The sequence below is a fragment of the Lepisma saccharinum genome, chromosome 11, assembly GCF_977018435.1.
Source record: "Lepisma saccharinum chromosome 11, izLepSacc3.1, whole genome shotgun sequence".
NCBI lineage: Eukaryota > Metazoa > Arthropoda > Insecta > Zygentoma > Lepismatidae > Lepisma > Lepisma saccharinum.
In genome coordinates this window covers 74,805,779-74,825,022 of record NC_139239.1, presented here as the reverse complement: position 1 = coordinate 74,825,022, position 19,244 = coordinate 74,805,779, and the positions used below count along the sequence as shown (strand labels likewise).

At 37.0% G+C, this 19,244-nt stretch overlaps 1 protein-coding gene across 2 annotated transcripts in view; it reads left to right on the top strand.

Annotated features, from left to right (window-relative positions):
• LOC145994926 (uncharacterized) overlaps positions 1–15,850 on the top strand; it is a 66,409-nt gene extending 50,559 nt beyond the window's left edge. For both annotated transcript variants that reach the window (XM_083131422.1, XM_083131423.1), the window contains exon 2: positions 13,986–15,850. In XM_083131422.1, coding sequence (XP_082987548.1) covers positions 14,003–14,782 — 780 coding nt within the window. In that variant the 5' untranslated portion in view covers positions 13,986–14,002 and the 3' untranslated portion in view covers positions 14,783–15,850. The remainder of the gene's footprint in view (positions 1–13,985) is intronic.
• The last annotated feature ends 3,394 nt before the right edge of the window (positions 15,851–19,244 follow it).

Below are 19,244 nucleotides of genomic sequence, written 5' to 3'. Positions count from 1 at the left end.
TATTCTCTCAGGATTCCTTAAAACTGGATACAAAGCAGCTAAAATACACCACGGAAAACATTTCTCATCATTATTTTCTATGTTAACCACAGCTTTCTTGTTTTTAATATTGGCAGGTAATGGCAGATATGTAGATCCTTGTAATGGGCTGAATTCAGAAATATTAACATAGAGCTTGTGTGGAGTTCCGCATAGGCTCCATCCTGATTCTTTTGCAGCAAATTCAGAGTGTTTAATATTCAATTTATCTATCAAACTGCTTATTATTTTGTCTAAATTTGTATTTGAATATATAGCTACAGTTTCTGTTATGTGGGGCTGTGTAAATTTTGTGCCATTTGGTTTCTTATATTGTGTATACAATTTGAGGGACAGCTTATAAGAGCCATTTTGTGCATTTAGAATTGCCTGCACATCAGAATTTACACTGTTCAAAAAATTCTTAATGTCACATCTTGGCTCTGATACAAAACGGTGATCCCTTAGTTGGCCAGCAAAACTGCTATGGATGGGTTCATAGCGTGGCTGCTTTGCCGGTCTAGAACTAACAGGTGTTTCAAGCTTCCTTTTCAGACCAGATGTAGATGGTTGTGGGGGCAATATTGATGACTGTGCAGAACAAGTACCCATATGTTTATATGTGAAGTATTCCATGCTATATTTTCTATGGCATTTTGGGCATATTTTTGTGGGAGTTCTGCATTTGTCTGGATTACAATTCTTTTGGTGCTTGATGCAATAGAAATAAACCAGAAGTAGGCCACAAGTGGGCCGGAAGTGGACCGGAAGTGACCGGAAGTAAATATGTGTGGGTGTGGGTGGGTGTAGATGTAGCTAATAAGATTACACTTTACAGAGTGTTACACCAAAAGCAACAAGCTCTTATGAGCATCTTGGCTTAGTTTTAAGTGTAGCAAAAACAATATCAAGAAGGCCATATTTTTAACAAGCTTATGGACAACAATCTCACAGATTCAGCTTTTGTAAGTGTAGGCAAATCAATCTGAGGGGGGTCATACTTTCACGGGAAATTCCCGAGGGCATTTTTACAGAAGTCTTGGGTTAGACAGAGTACCACACTTGAGCAATAAGCTCATATGCACATCTTGAGCTAGTTTCAAGTGTAGCCAAATCTGCCTGAGGGGGCTCATACTTTCTCGCCCCAGTAATAGGGTATTTTACAGTACTATACATGAATGTGATGGTGCATAGAAAAAATTATAAGTGAGCAAAATCATAAATTTACTCACGGTTAGTGCTGGAAAGAATTGGAAAAAGAGCAGTACTGGATCCATTGTTTTTGCTTGATGGTATTTTTCCTTTTAATTTTTGGATCCTGCTGTTCAAATATAGAATTCGGAAAAAAATAATGTTCTTCCTTGACAAAACATGAAGTACTTTCTGTTGTTTTGTATATACGATTCTTTTCGTTTTGTATTGAACGAAGGACGTATTGAGAGGGGTCCGGACCTCTCCCCCGAAAGACTTATCAAGTACTAAAATTAGATAATGAAAAATATATTCGTTTAGCCTTTGTTGTATAATTTCCTCTGAACTTATTGGAAGCCATGGATTATATTGGGATATCACACGGCTTTGAAGGACATTACAAAGAAGATTAATATACATTACTACTCAATATGCATAAAATATTAATCAGAAACTTACTTTAATCAGAGCAGGAAGGATGTATTTAGGGGGTCCGGACCCCTCCCCAGCCGAAAGACTAAATAAGTGTGAAAATTAAATAATGAAAATATACTAGTTTAGCCTTTGTTGTATAATATCCTCTGAACTTATTGGAAGACAATATTTGGATCATACGACTTCGAAGGACAGGAAGGACGTATTTAGGGGGTCCGGACCTCCCTTCCCACCCGAAAGACTTAGGCCTATTAAGTACGAAAATTAAGCAATGAAAATATTAGCATTTGTTGCATAATCGATGGTTATTAATTCCCTTTGAACTTTTTAGAAGACAAGGATTATATTAGGATCGTACGGCATTGAATTACATTACAAGGAAAATTTATGTACATTATTACTCAAAATAAGATGCATAAAATATTAATCAGAAACTTACTTTTCTCCAACTGCATGTAACATCATTTTTGTTATTTGATAAATATTCACTTGCATTTATGTAAATTATTCCGATCTTAAGGTAAGCTACGTAATGAATATGCGCTGTTATATCTCTATTCTTATACAGTCTTTTTATTTATTCGTATAATAATAATAATATAATATTAATTTATGTATTGTAATTAGCATAAATTTGGTTTAATATAATTATTTTAATTAAAACATTATTATTATTATTATTATTCCTGAGACACTTGGTTTGGATCCCCCGAAACATATTTCTAGATACGTGTCTGTATTAAACAGACGAATCATAGGAGTAATCAAGATTCTTGTTCTCGATCTGACAGACACACTTACTGAGTACATTTTTCCTAGCAATCTTGCCTTCACACTAAGGATGGCCAAAAAATATCCAGATTCCGAAAAATCTAAAATCTCGATTCGGAAATTTTACTATCTGAATTTCGGGGATAGAGGTTTATATATAAGCACTTTTCATTTTTCAGGTCAAATTTATTAACAAAAATCTCAATGTGCTGCACTTTAAGTATCGCTTTTATCCCCCAGAGTATCCTCCAAGTACCCACTTTATACGATGCTGGCTGGGCGCCAGAGCAGCTTGAACATGTGCAAAAAATCCCGGTTCTCCCACCGGGGATCGAACCCAAGTCTCCAGAATGGTAGTCAGATCATAAACTCCATAAAAAGAAAAAGTTCGCATTTGGCAACCCCAACTTCACACGTCTTGCAAGAACACTGTTATCGTCACTAAGCTAGTGTAACTGGGATTATCATTGTAGGAACGGCGTCTTTCTTCAGAATCTTCTTTGCTGTAATTCCTACTAATTCGGATTATAAATCACATTCGTAACACACTGGTATAAAAAGAAAAATAGCAACCTGAAATTTGTCTTTCGATAGCATTTGCTCGGAACTTCTCATCGGACGGAAATATGCAGTAAGCAATATGGGAATTTTTCGTGTTTTATATATATATTTATGCGCTTGCAGCACAGTGAGACATTATTTATTGTCACCAGTGGCGTATGCTGGTTATAACGAGTGAATAATCTCAGACTCTTGATCCTCAAACTCCAAAAGTTTTCGTGCAATTTATGTCAGGATCCATATTGGATTTAGGAATATTGTGTCGGAATGTTTGTCTTATTGCTACGACCACAATCAATTAATTCTCGTTATTGCAGTTTAATATACGTGTAGAATTTCAAATAATAAAACAAGACAGTATTATAAAGCTATAAAGAAACAACCTGTGAAATATAAAATGAAAGACTTGCACTATACCGCGTTTGGTAGAACCTGTCCCGCTTCCCGCGCTAGGGAGCGCTCAACAGTTACGGTGCCAATGAGAAAAGAGGAAAAATTCGTCTGCTGGGCAGCGAGGAGCGAATGAAAGCCAGAAGAGAGGCGCTTACGTAGACGCTGTTGCGACGTTGCGTATTTTAATTGGCTGCCTGGCTTTGACTTTCCCCAGCACCGAGAAAAGACAGGGAGCAACTAGCGCGGGAAGCGGGACAGGTTGTAACAAACGCGGTATAGTGAAATAAAAACCCGCAATATTAATTTAAGTGCAAAATTCAACTTACTCCAGGACCTGATTACTTGTGCCGTATCACATCCAAAGCACGCTATTTGTCCAGTTGCACATCAATACGTGTCTGTGAGAAAGATTGCAGCTTAACAAAGGAAGTTATGTGACTTTTGGATTTTTCATGTTTGGCACAAGCGTTGCAAAGATTACAGTATCCGCCACGAGTCCATACATTCTTTTCAGCCCCGAAAAGAAAGCACGGTCAACAAAAAGGCAAAGCTTATTAACACTTATACTTCCTGTCAACCATGGTGTTTTGTCATAATTTGCTTGCGAAAATGCCTCACATATTCCCGATTTTTGTCTTTGTGTGTAGAAATAAGTCTGGCCTACCTGTATTAACAATTTGCAACTTCTCCTGAAAAGATCGTGTTCCAAAAGGTTTCACCAGCAAATCTTGTATCACATCCATTACCCTTTAACACAGCACTATCACAACAAACACTAACTCCTAAATAAATAATAAACACTAAGCACAGAACGAAGCCAATGACCGAACGCATTAAGGCTGTGTCCAAAAGGTACAAAGTACATACTTGAAGTACAGTCTTGACGGAAGTGACGTCACCTAGTGCAGTTCGAAAGCGCCAAGCAAACGAGTGTACAAGACCAGAGGACGCAGCACACGAGCGGTGCACACTTGCGATCTGTGCTTGCTTTTCATTTGTTAAAAAAATGGACGTCTGCAGGGCGATTCACGAAAATGACTACAAAATCGAGTCTACAACGAAGTAGTAGTTTTTAGTAGTAAAAGATGTAGTAAAGTGCGATTCACGAAACCGTCTACTAAGAATCGACTACATCTTTAATTGTCTACAGCGCACGGCTACAAGGAAAGTGGTGAACTTGGCGAAACTAAGCAATATCTATGGAAATAATCGATATTTTAATCGATTGTTGTGCTATTTCCTTGACATTATCGATGCATGTCGTACTTCGAGATTCCGAGAGTTGTTTGTTTACGCAGAATGCACAGAAAACTAGTTTAGTTTGATAAAACTGCGAAGTAATCGTAATGTACGCGTAGCCGCAAGTAATTTGTATAAAGTGAAAATACTCGTTGAATTAAAGCAATTGTGTGTAAATACACGAAATTTAATAACAGATGCTATGTTTTACCTTACCTTCTACTGTATGTCACTGTTGAAACATATGCGGCAGAACTAAGGAATAATATTTTGGCAACACTTTACTATACCGGAGACGGATTTCTTCAAATTTACAGGAGAAAGTACTTACGCAAATCATTTTCTGTAGCGTTGTTGATTTTCGGGAATGTAGTTTTGATCCATTTTAATGCGAAAGCATGTGGTTTTCTACGAAAATCTATTTCCGACGCGCTATTGCTGCTGCCGCCATTTGCTTTCTGCACGAGAGCACAATACGCTCTCGTATTTTCCGTATATGCTAAATTGAACGAAAGGAGTGCTAATTGAACCTAACCTAACCTAGTAGGCATACCTCGTCCCCGTGTTGGTTCGTGAGGCTATCGTGAATTTTTGGGGCTGCCAGTGAAAGTTTGTGGGAAATAAGGAACAATAGTAAGGACTCGTTTTTGTAATAAATAGACATTATTTTCGTTAGAAATTCATTATTTCACCTAAAGAAATGTTCCGCAATGCACGTTAGCAATGTAAAAAATTGCGAAATAAAACATTGATAGGTGTCTCCGGTACAGTTTATTTTAATTCGCGTTTTGTGCCTCTTGGCTAATTTGCGAAGATGGAATGAGTGATGAAATAGATGAATGGACATTCACAAACAACCAAGCCCGACCGGGATTCGAACCCGGGACCCTTGGTGTCGCAGCACGATGTGCTAACCACTCGGCCACAGGATCGGGCAGCTGATTTTTCATGCTTTGCCATTATTCGTAGCAGGAACGTCTACGTTTTCTTAACCTGTTCAAACCCATTAAGATTAACGTTGCCAGTTTCGTACGAACTGTTTCTCTTTACTCAACTTTATGCACAAATAGCCCTGCTGAGCAGCCATCATCTTATGCTAAGCACATTACATACACATTAAAAATAATACTAAAGAAATGATTTACACTTTTAGTGTCTCTTCTGTACTGTTTTCAGTACATCAACAGGTGTTTTGAAACATCTACTGTGTGTAGATTTTCAAGCAGATATGAAAAGAAATCGTTTATCATGAGGAATGACAATTTATATTTACAGCCAATATGTTAAAGAAATGGTAGGCGAGTTGTCCATAACAGTTTTTATTTGGTCTGTTCTACACAATGTAAAATTTAAATGAAAATGTAAAAAAAGTGGAGGACAATATGTGTTTCACTTCAACAGAATTCCATTCTTTAAAGCAACATATGATGTGGAATGAAAAAAATGAAAAGATATGAACTATTTGCCTATTATTTTTTCTCTTTGCTGTACATTAGATCTACTGTAGGTGTTTGGTAGAAAACCATTCAGTTTCAGTAGATTTCCAAGAAAACAGTAGAGTACAATTGATAACAGTTGTAAATAGAAATTCCCAGCTAATCGGGCCACTATGTACCTCCACTGAGTATCGAACCTAGTAAAGTAGAATCCGAACAATTGGAATCACTAGCGAAAATTAAGTTCAAGGTTCACGGATTACAAATATCACTAATTATTAGAACTAACTTTTGAATGTTTTTGTGCTCAAACATTGTTCATGCCTTGAACTTGGCCAAACTTTTAATTGATGAATAAAATATTGTCATGTTACATGCTACATTTGTACATATGAATTTGATTTCTGACTGAATGCACATACTACGGAAACATAAAAGATAGGCCTACATGTTACTTCTTTTTTCTTTAAGGACGATTTTCATGTCCCATGTTATACTGTATGGAATTCTCAGCAGCAGTCATTAATTGTTTGTTGCCAAGAAGATGGACTAGTACTGCCACCACCTGGCAAAAAAACAACAACATACATTTGCATTATCAATAAGCAGCTAGTGACAGCAACTTGGAGTATGGTAAAAGCACCAAACCATGACGTACCTAACCTACTCACACCTGCATCTGAGATCAGAAATAAATCAAACTTAACCAGCCTAACCTTTTCAGATGTTTGTTTTTGCTATCAGATGCATATGCTAGTAGGTTTGGTGTTTTTAGCATGTAACACCAAGCTGCTGTTAGCTGCTCATGTAATATCTATGTATAAGACAATCACTCACATCACATTTGCTTACACCTCAAATTTACAGAAATTTCATTCAATGAGAATGTCAAGAAATTCTTAAAAGTTACACACATCACAATTTAATACACTCCAGAATATACCTTGCATTCCTGTTGATAACAAAAAAAGAAATGTTGACATTTGTAACAATTTGGATTAGAAATCACGGAACGACTTGAGATGACCGGACCCCTCTCCGATTTTCTTCACATTTGGCATACTCACTAATTGAGGCCTCCTAATCACGAATCTGAAGTTAAAATTTGTCGGAAACGTCTAGAAATAGCAAAATAAGCGAAAATAAGGCGTTAGTTTTCGGAATGGAAACTGTCGATTTTCAAGAATTTTTTTTGTTTCACAAACAAATATATATATATTCCTGATACTACCACGACACCAAATTTTAACTATGTTTGCCTAACCTAACTGAACTAACCTAACCATGCGCCAATGGTTCGCAATTATTTCCAATTTCTAGATCCTGATACTACCACGACACCAAATTTTAACTATGTTTGCCTAACCTAACCGAAACTAACCTAATCACGTGCCAATGGTTCGTGAGGCTAGCGTCAATGGTTCGCAATTTCTAGACGTGACCGACAAATTTTAACTTCAGATTCGTGTTTAGGAGGCCTCAATTAGTGAGTATGTCAAATATGAAGAAAATCGGAGAGGGGTCCGGTCATCTCAAGTCATACCTAAAATCACACAATAATGAAAGAACCAACCATATGGGATTATAGATTTAAAATTAAAATGCTCTGTTCACATATTTTTTTAACCTATTTATTGATTTATTTATTGCATTGGTCTTCTGCTACTTTTGGCTAATCATGAAGATGGGGATGAGGAATGACATGTTTAAATTGACGAAAGGACACTCACAATAACATCCATGTCCTGGGAAGGATTTGAACCCTTAACTCCTGGCATCATAGCAAACTTTGCTAACCTCGATAACAGTTCGTTATATCGGAGACACATTTCTTCATTTTTACAGAAGAAACTACTTACAACGTTCATCGAGGTATTTTCTTTCATCCTGGAATCTATTTGACCGGGAAATCATGTATTTTTCAAGAGAAACATCTCAGCGACGCACAAGTGCCATTGCTTTCGCTACGTGAACTGGATGCTACATACGTTTGATGATGTAACCCCCTGTCCCCTGTCAGTTTCCAACCCCCCCTTTTTTAACTATGCTTGCCTAACCTAACCTTATCAGAAATGGTTAGTGGGGCTATCCGTCAGCTACCCATGCATAATGTACAATTTGCACACATGACGAACACGATAGTAGGTATTTTTCGGTAAAGAAGGTTGGAAACACTGCATACCTACAACAGTAGTCAACTTCTGCCCACCATATTGTGTGTTACGGAAGCGAAAAAAGGAATAATAAAAACTACTCTCTATATGAAAAATTGTGTTTGTTTTTGTGTAAAAAGCATAATGGCACCTTGAACTATGTTTCACAATACACAATTGGTAAGTACGAACCATGCGAAACACAAAATATCCAATTTTAATGTGTCTCCGATATAACGAACTGTTACACTAACCTCTTTACCTATTTACACTAGAATGCTTTGGTGCACCAAATTAATTTTAAAAAAATCATGTTCTAATGCAATTTCCTCTCATTTAAAAAATTACTAACCATTGTTATAACTGTATGTTTAGTCAAAACGAAAATAAATGTCTGATGAAAGGAGCGTGTGTTCTCCTGAAAAGTCACAAAGAAAAACTGTTTTCTTATACTTGTAATAACCGTAAACTACAGGAAAATATTTCCTCTCATGTATTAACTATTTTGAAAGTTATGTTGTTTTACAATAATTGCTACCACAATTTTTTAACCGTTAAAAGATAAGTAGTGTTACATAATTAAACATGAATGTGCTGAGGGGTTGCCAATAGAGGAAATATAGTGCTTCTTGTTTAGAATAGTGATATCCCTAATATTTTATATGCATCGAAAGATGTTTTATGCTGGCTGATACAGGATTTGAACTGAGAAGTTTATGTACAATACACTTCCCAAGCACAAATCCCATGCCGTGCCTTGCATTAATGCTCCTGAGTCTGGATCCCAGGGAAGCCAGAATGAACTTGGAACCTGAGAAAAATAAAAAATATATATATAGTTTGCACATGGTAATGAACACATAATCGTCACAACAAACTCTAAATGTTTACATGTGTTTGTGTCAGTACAGTGTACTGTTTTGTTCTAGCAGATAATATGTGCTCTATCTACACTATGCCCTAAGTATACAACGTGCTCTATCTACACTATGTCCTAAGTATACAATGTGTAAATAAAACCTGCTGTAAAGTACAATTTTTATCCACTTCTAATTTTTAAATGACATATGTTTCAACAATTTGTACTAATGCATGATCATTATAAAAATTATTTCATAATAAATGCATAATTATTGTGCTGTGAATTTTATTTATAAATTAAGTAAATGCTTAATAAATTTATGTAAAACTATATTTCACACAAATCTTGAGCACTGCACAAAGAAGAAAAATAGCTCTCATGGGACTTCATTGAAGCCCACTTTAAGAATTGAGACGGTTAGGTTGATTTGATTTGATTTGCTTTATTTTGCTTCACTTTTGGCTAATTTGCGAAGATGGGAATGAGGGATGATATGATGAAATTGATGGATGGACACTCAGAAACAGCCATGCCCAGGTCAGGATTCGAACCCGGGACCCCTAGCATCATAGCACGATGTGCTAACCACATCGCTGGCAATTGAGAAGGCGAATGGAATGGCATGGATAAATAACAATAATAAAAACATCATCACAACGATTGTACATAACTGGCAAAAATATAGGCTGCTATGATAAGTGGTGTGTGTACTATGAACATTTTCAATGCATGCGTTTGTATGATTTAGCAACCTTAAGTAGCCTATCAAGAGTTTTCATTTCTTTTCAGAAATGTTTTCACTATTTACTTTTGTCCTGTTACAGCCATCGATAACCTATGCACATTTTTTTTCACTTACGTTTGTGCTGTTGCTTCTCATCCGTCTGCCTGCAAGCATGTTCGTACAAAACCAAACTGCATACTCTTGGGGCTTGACTTCTGTATAATTACGATTTTGGCATGGCTTATGGGATGCATAAGATTCAAAATGAGTGGTTATTATTTATGGTCTGTAGAAGATGAAATTGCTGTTTTTAAATCGCATGAAATCCTAGGTAACAGTTCCGAATGTTTCATGATTTTTCACAAATTTTATAGGAGTATTAGGAAGTGTTTACAAAACTGGAAATGATTGTGGGAGTAAGTTAGAAACTTGGAGAAACTAATTAGCACAGTTAAAAGTTGCACAAAGTATTAATCACAAGATAAATTATGTTTTGAAATGTATTGTGCACGAGTAGGAATGCCTGCAAAGAGGTGCTAACAAATTATGCCTACCAAACTTAATATGCTCGTGGAAGTGTATTTTCATATAAATTAGTGCAAGATATGGATAATTATTATTATTACTAACTTGGATTACAGGAGGTTGAGAGAAACAATCCTTTTGTTGGGAAAATGAGGTTCCACAATTTTGATCAATCCGGCACCTCCTGTTCAGTGACAAATTACTATGAAGATATTTTCGAAACAGAAAAACGATTTCCGATATCTCTAAGATGTGTTTTAAGTACACGCAAATGCCCACTGTCATTTCCTTCTGCTTTTCCAAAACGTGAAACACAGATTATGGGCCATTTTGGTAGCTCTATTTTCTTCTTTGAAGTTGGATGTCATACACAAACACAGAATATGACGAATGTAGTTCGCTGTAGCCCGCTCTAGGAGGGTTAAAAAGGGTCCTACAAGAACTGTCTACAACTGTAGCCCGATATGTAGTCGACTGTAGCCTGTAGACCGCTGTAGACAGTTTCAAGAATCGCAAATTCAGGAAATGACTACAAATTTGACCACAAGCCTGACGTGGCTACATATTAGACTACATATCGGACTACTAACAGTTCGTGAATCGCGCCGCTGAAGTCAATCAGCTGGTAGTTGTAGTTCTTCCATTGTGTGGAAATGTAAGTAAACAAGTTTTTAAAATACTATGTAATTTTATTTATTGGTTTTATTTATATATGCGTGGTTTCTTTCTTCTATAGTGAGAAGGTGTTTAAAAGTGAGAAAACAATTTCTTTTCCCGCGATCGTAAACCATGTTGCGGAATGTGTGAAAATTAATTTGAAAGAGCAAATTTCTTTCATATTTCTATAATTAATAACGTGCTGTGTTATATAAACTGCACGCCGAGTCATGTGTGTGTTGTTCACGGAAAACAAGAGTGGCACATACAGTCGATGTTTGATATTTTTAGTTTCGAAGCAACTTTTGTTGCATTCCTCACTTGTGTTGGCGCTGCAGTCGAAGTGCAGTTCGAAAGCTTTCCGCTTCCAGGCTTCAAGACCGCACTGCGAGTATGCTCTCGAAGTATGCTCGCTTCAAGTATGGTCTTGCAGCTTTCGGACACAGCCTCAGTTTCACGCGCCAAACTTCTGTTGTTGTGTTCCTGGCTCAGAATGAAATTCCCTATGAATGATAAAAAAAAATATCCCTTTCCGAGCTCGAAATGGCAGGTTTTAAAAGTTCGAATCATTGCAGGTCAGAGCCAGAATTTTTTTTCAGGATGGGGATCATCCCTTATTAGCAGCCTCCACATAAGGTTGAAACAGTGGGGTTAGAAGTCCTGAAGATGAATCTCAAATTATTACAACGTATTATGCAAGATGTTTAATCCTGCTAATGAAGTAAAATTAATTACCACTATACACTTTTTAAATTACATATTTGTAGGATTTCGGGGAGGGGGGTTTCAGCCCCCCCGAGTCCTCCACCTGGCTTCGTGCCTGATGTGTTTTTTTTCGTTTTATGTTTAATTCGTTCATCTTCATCACTATTAATCTAAAGAGGCGGAATATAGCAACTTAAATTAACTAATATATATATATATATATATATATATATATATATATATATATATATATATATATATATATATATATAAATATATAAAATTTATTTTTGATATCTTTCCCTTTAAAAAATATTCAGTTCCGAAGTATTCTCGCTGCTTTTGAAGATTAGAGAGGAGAAACAATCACTATTTTTGTAAATACAAGGATGGGGGGAGTCAGCATATAAGTGCTTTAATTGCTTAAGCTTTGAATTTTAATTTAGTTTGCTTCATCTTCAATATTTAAGCTTTTTCCTTTTGATAAATTTATGTTCAAGTAACAGAAATCAGCAAGACAGAAGCAAATGTAAAGTGAAAATTAGCGTAGAATTGGTTTGCCCATGTTATTCAATTTTCCTGTTCTTCACATTCTACCGGATATGTTTTCCCTAGTTCAGCGGAGGAAACGGAAAAGACTGAAGGTTGAGAGTGCGAACGGTGGACTCTCACAAGAAAGAGGTTACCCTGGGAAGGGAATCACAGCGCCAGAGAAGCAGTGTTTCCTCCCCCTCTTTTCTCTCTCCTCCCTCCTCGCCAAGGGAAGCGGGATGAATGACGTCAGGGTGAGATTCCCTGAAGTCATTCCACCGGCTGGAGAAAGGTTCCCGGACATTCAGCGGCAAACGGTTGGAAGCATTCGCGCGCTGGAAGCAAAGAAATGTATCCATCGAGATTGGTTTGGAAGAATATTGCGAAGATATATATATATATATATATATATATATATATATATATATATATATATATATATATATATTTAAAAAAAAGAAATACAGCCGGGTCATCTGCGATTACCTAGATGACCCAGAATATACGCCGCTGATTCTCACCCAGACTACAATATGAAACGCATAAAAAAAATACTGGAAATACAGGAATAATATAAGCGCAAGGAAAGAACATAGAAACAAGTTTCCCTTGCTAAAACTAGCGGATACCAAACTTTCCCCAGCGATCTGTCATTACTATGATGTCACAGTTTTACAACCATCTCGGCTTGCTCAAAAGGGTCGTTATGAACAGACCTTCCAAACCAGGCGGCAAACAAGTCAACGGGCCTTGATATCACCCCATCTTGGATTTAGATAAATTGCTTAACATTTGCACTATAATACTACCAGTTGAAGGAAACAATCAAAAAGGTACACAAGTTTTTAAAATTAAACCATATCTAAACTAAACTCTGTGGTGCAACAGCCCTCGAAGGGCAGGGTCTGGCAGAGCAGCTTTTCATTGGGTGACGCATGGCCATCCAATCGGATCTCATCACTGTTTTTCTGGCTTTCGTGACTGGAGCCCGTTACTTCTTCTTTTTAAGTAGCTTCCCAATTGTCTTCACGATGCTGAATCAATGCTGACATTTTGGGGGCTCCCACCGGGAATCGAACCTGAGACCGTTCACACCAATGGCAAGAGCAATAACCATTTGGCTACACGGGAACCCTTAAACCATACCTACTTTCCTTAATTTAAGAGTTACATTATGCAATAATAGAAAACAATTCTTTTCCATCATAAAATCCTTAAAATTTTTCACAACTAGTACAATTAATAAGAATATGCTCAGGAATAACCATAATTAGAAAACATGTATTGACAACAATATAATAATCAGGGTGTGAAATCTTAGGTGCACTACTTTCCCACCACCACATATCTTGTCCTAAAAATCCCCTCACCAAAAATTTCCTGGGAGGGAAGAGTCTTTGTTATGGCAACAAGGATAAAGAATTAATTTTGAATTCAAACATATGACACTAATGATAGTATCGACAACACACAAATAACAAGTCTCTGAGTATGTGTATGTGTGTTGCTCTCTCTATAGCTCTGTCTCTCTGTCTTTCAAGACACCATTGACAGATTGCACCAATAACAATATATGAAAAATAAAACAAGAATGCAAGGCAAATCTAAGTACGAAATCTAATTTATTTATATTAATAGAAAGCAAAAACCAAACAGAACTTTTATTTAATAAAACCATTAAACTATTTTGTAATGTATTGACATTTTTAACCAGTTGGAAAATAAATTAATTATAACATTTACTTATGCCATTATTATAACTTTTATTTATCAAATCTTTTCAGATTTAGAAGAGTGAAATATGGACTCATACGAAGCAGAAAAGAGACTGTCTTTTCTTTATTTCCTTTCACTTCTTCTATCATTGATTGCTTTGGTCACATCTGCAGTAAGTTTTAAGCACTGGGAGAAACAACTAGATACCTGCCTGCATATAAAAAAGAACGACTGGGAAGAAGAACTTGAGGAAACATGTACAAATGGATGTCTGTTATACGGAACTGAAACTTTCACAAAGTTCATTGGTGGGGTCACGGAAATGTGCACTTTTATCATGTACTCACCAGTACCGGTCATGATCGTTTCAGTTCTTTTGGGTGGTTTTCACAGTTATCGTGTTTGTATAGTGCTTGTCAAATCGAGGAAGAAAGTAAAACGAACTCGAAGATCCGGTGCTTCTACCACACGGACATACGATGCTGAAGATATGGACAGAAGAAATTCCAGTTTGGGTTGCTGGACTCCACTGGCTTTGCTTTGTGCACTAATGACAGTACTAGTATTAGTGACAGCTGCCATACTTACTGATGGTTACTATGAAACTTGCAAGGAATATCGCAAAGCCGTGGTGAAAAAGTTGCCCGCAGAAGGTTCAGTTGTGGATCTTGTGCATGAACGTCTTTCCTGTGGAGCCATTTTGGAGTTTATCGATTACGTTGAAGCTAACAATTTCAAAAGTGAAAGAATTCAAACTTCCATCTGTTTACAAATGGCTGTATCAACAAGCTGGTTAAATTTTATAAACTGGGGTGCTATACTTACCTACAATTCTGTTTTGGCTAGACATAACAGGAATATTTAATAACTAATAAAAAACCTGTTTCAGCATTTGTATATAAATGTTACAATTAATAGTACAAATGCATTAACTGACGAACACTGCAAATGGTAGTATGGAACTTTGAGAAAAATTAAAGTAAGTACATGGGGAATCAAAATATTAGCTACTTTGATTGAATGGTGACGACAGTTATAGAGGAGCCGATTGAATTCACACTTTCAATCAAATTTTCTACAAATAAATAGGCATAAACTCTTCCACATACTAAGAAAGAATTAATATATCTATCAGAGGATGATTCAATGGCATGACATATGTCTTGTGCAGTATACACCTCTGGATTGTAATGGTTCCACTGAAAGTCAATGGGCTTGTTTACATCAAGAAATGTCCACGACTGTACACTAAACATATTTTTTTTGTTTACATTTACTGACAGATTAGGCAACTGCTTCAGGCAGTGATTTATCCACACACCCCCTAACACCCCCTCAAAAATATTTCAGAAAGGCCAAATATATGACCACTTTACCCCTAAATTTTAACCCCAGGCACAACAGCCCATGAGGGCCAGGACCTCACTCCCACCTAACGAGGTGGGACATCATCAGACCAGTTACGGGATGACATGTGGTCAGCACGACGTAACCCAGTCTTTGTTGTACATTTTCTATGGCCCGGTTACGCTACTCGTTTGTAGCTCCCCAATTTGTTCACGATGGTGGCCACCCCCACCCATCAAAACTACAAACCTGCAGTGTTCCTACAATGCCACAGACGTCCTGGGTTTGAATCCCAGCCTGGGCATCAGTGTTGTTTGAGAGTGTCCTTTCATCATAACATCACTCATCCTCATCTTTGTGATTAGCCAAAAAGTACCAGAAAAGCGAAGTAAAATTAAGCCAAATTTATTGTGTTCAACACATTCAAATGTGATTTTTTTAAACAATTATTCTGCACCCAAAAAATGTTATATTATGAAAATATTTTGCAATAAATATTGTAAATGATTTTTGAAGTCACTTTGTCTTACTTAATGACCATTATCTTACCAAGAAATGACCCTCCCCCATAAATAAACAAATTACATTTCATATGAACAGCATTCAAATATTTGAAATTTTAACTGGCTGAACAAATAATGGCAAGTATCTTTTATAGTTACTTTGTGCTTGAAATTTTATTGCAAAGTACAGATAATCAATCATCATTAGTTATAATACAATAAATATATAAAGACTTACATGTATTTTATTTATGTTTCTGGTACATAATAGGAGTCTTCATATACAGTGGAACCTTGATAACTCTAACTTTAAGGGGGGGGGGGGGGATCGAGATATCAAGGATTTCGACTTACCAAGGATCGAGTTATGGAGGGACAAAATCGCTGACTTTGAGTTGTAGAGGTCCAAAGTTTACTACACTTCGACTTATTGAGGTCCGTGGGACTAAAACTTCGAGGTATAGAGGTGATTAAAATTTAACTTCGACTCGGAGGTTTTCCATAGTCCACCTCAGGCCCATAGCCAGGCAGGGGCCAGGGGGGGCTCAGCCCCCCCCTTACATTGTCGTTAGCACCTGGTCATTAGGTAAAACTATTGTATAATTTGTTTGTTGACAAGTGAAGATGTAGATGGCGGATATTATGTGGTCATAACTTGATGAAAGGACAAGTTCACAGAACGAAGATCAGCTATCACATTCCTTCATCTTGTTTATGAACTGAAGTCTAATAGCGGAAAGTACAGGGTGTCTACAAATGATTGATAGTGGTTTCATGAGAAACTCAACAAGTTTTGTGACACGTTACAAGTTGTGGGAGTTATATGTTCGCCGTGGCGCCATTGAGCATATTCGTGACTTTCCAGAACTTAATGCTTTTTGTGCAATCTCAAAATTTAGAGTTTACGGCCCCTTCTTCTTCAGCGAACAACCATTACAGAATACGGGTATCTTGACATGTTAGAAAATTGGCTCATGCCACAGTTGGATACAGACAGTGAGAACTTTATCCACCAGTTGGGTGGTGCTCCGACCCAGTTCCATCACGATGTCCACAAAATCTTAACCACCAGAGTATCAAACCGATGGGTCGGTCGTTGTGGAAATGATGATCAACAACTGCTGTCACTGCCTCACGGTGACTTTTTTGTGTGGGTAGTTGTGTGAAGGATCTAGTGTTTGTGCCTCCATTACCGACTGATCTAGCAGAACTGCAGGCTCGTATCATCAGTGCTTTTGATCGAATTGATAGGTACATGTTTCATCGCGTTTGGGAAGAACTTGATTATAAAGTTTATATCTGCAGAATCACGAAGAGGGGGAAATCGAACACTTGTGTCACAAAACTCGTTGAGTTTCTCTACAAAACTGTAAAGTTACTTCACAATATGTTCAATAATACACATACAGTAACATTGTGAAACTGCTTCAATCATTTGTAGACAACCTGTATTTAGTAGGTTGTATAGAGTTTAGAAAATTCTTGCATAGCAGGGCAGTAGCCAGGCTGAGATCCCCCTCGACATTAGGTAAAATTATTTTGTATAATTTGTTTGCAGTAAAGATTGAAAATGTAGACAGCAGATATTATTTTGATCACAACTTGGTGCAACTTGGTGAAGGATAAATTAACAGAACATAAACTTCATCTTGTTTATGAGCTGAAGTCGAAGTAGCGGTAATTATTTAGAAGATTCTCTAGACTAGAATGTTCTTTCACAGATGTGCTTCTTTATCCGTACAATTTGCTGCCCCTGTTGTGGTCTCTCCGGGAACTTTTCTAACGATGGAAGCGGCCCCGGCGCTCACCCAGCATCGAATAACATGGGTACCTGGGGGAAACCCTGGGGGGTAAAGGCGGTCAGGGGCGTGATGCTGATCACATCACCCCCACTCATGACCGGATCAAGAAAGTGTGGGGCGTTACCCCCACACCCCCTATACGCCTTCATGGCGTGGTGCTATGCACAGGGGAGCACTTTACTTTACCTTTACGTTGTTGTTTCCCGTTTAGACAGAAATCTGTGACTTTGACGTCATCATCCACATTCCTTCCATATATGCTCCTAAGTTTTGGGAACGAAGGGAAGTTTTATCCCTTCAGCTGGGGGGTGGAATGTACGGTAGGCACTATGATTGAATATTGTGCATTTTTTTTTGCATGATATAAATATCTGTATCATCAAAAGTAGTGTGTAGTGTGTAATAAGGGATGATGTCAATAGCAATTAACACTTCAAGAGATATTTTAGAAGATACCTATAGAAAAATGTACTAGTTGTGTGATATTTCTAAAGTTTATATTAACTTAATGACCCCCCCCCCGCACACCCACACACAAATAATTTACCTTCATTTAACACTGTTAAACTTTCGAAAAATTGACTTGGTAACCCGTGAGCCCCCCTGGAGATCAATTCTAGCTACGGGCCTGGTCCACCTTCGAGTTATTGACGTGAAACGGCATCCCATAAACTGTACAAAAGTTCATCTTATCAAGATTTTATTCGAGTTGTTGAGGTTCGACTTATCAAGGTTCCACTGTGTTTATATCATTACAACAAATAAATGATGAAACAAGAATTCAGCTCTGCTTGATTGATTTTAATTTGAAAAATTATTAATATGCTGGCCAGGGTACTTTGATGTGGTGGCATCGATTACACTCTCTTCCATTCCAAGCTCAAAAAGATCCACATCCTCAACAATGACTTCTTTCTAGCTTGACCACAACACAGTGCAAATGAATGATACAATACACTCAAAACATTGAAGTCTTCATGCACAGTTAGAAATGAATGGATGTCCTAAATTTAGCATGCAACAAAGCCTAGTTTCCTTGCCATTAGTGATTCCACAAAACAATCCTTTCACCTTAGCATCCAGAGAACACACACAATTCGAAAGAGAGTTTCCAAATAGCTTCTCTTCCATGTGACCTATTTTCTAGTTAATTTAAATGTTGTAAGGTTAAATGTAAAAGTAAAAAGTAACTGCTACAGTTACTTACTTTTAAAAGTAGCTAGTTACAGTTAGAATTCCTCAACTGCATTGCAAGTAACTAGACTTCCAAAACTAGTTATTATACATCATAACAAAAGCAGCAGAAAGTGTAAAACTATTCCCGGGATGCATTTTCCCCTCACCAGCACAAAAAAAATTAAAAAAACAGTTTCGATTTGTAACCTTTTATTATTTTTATTACTACACAATTATTATCGAGGTTTCGTTATGCACAAGTCCAAATATGGTACTATTGTATTGATGATAATGTTTCTCAAAATCGTGATTGAGCTACAGCATCCAACACACACATTTTTTTCAAAAATAAAAATGAAAAAGCCTCAAATCTTGTAGATTCCAAAAGAGCTTTGATGTGGGTTCTATGAATTTCAAATTTTGGTCTAGTTGAAATCTTCAATTAGCTACTTCAAACTCTTTTACATTCTTCAGCTAAAATTAGTTGACCCAATTGGCA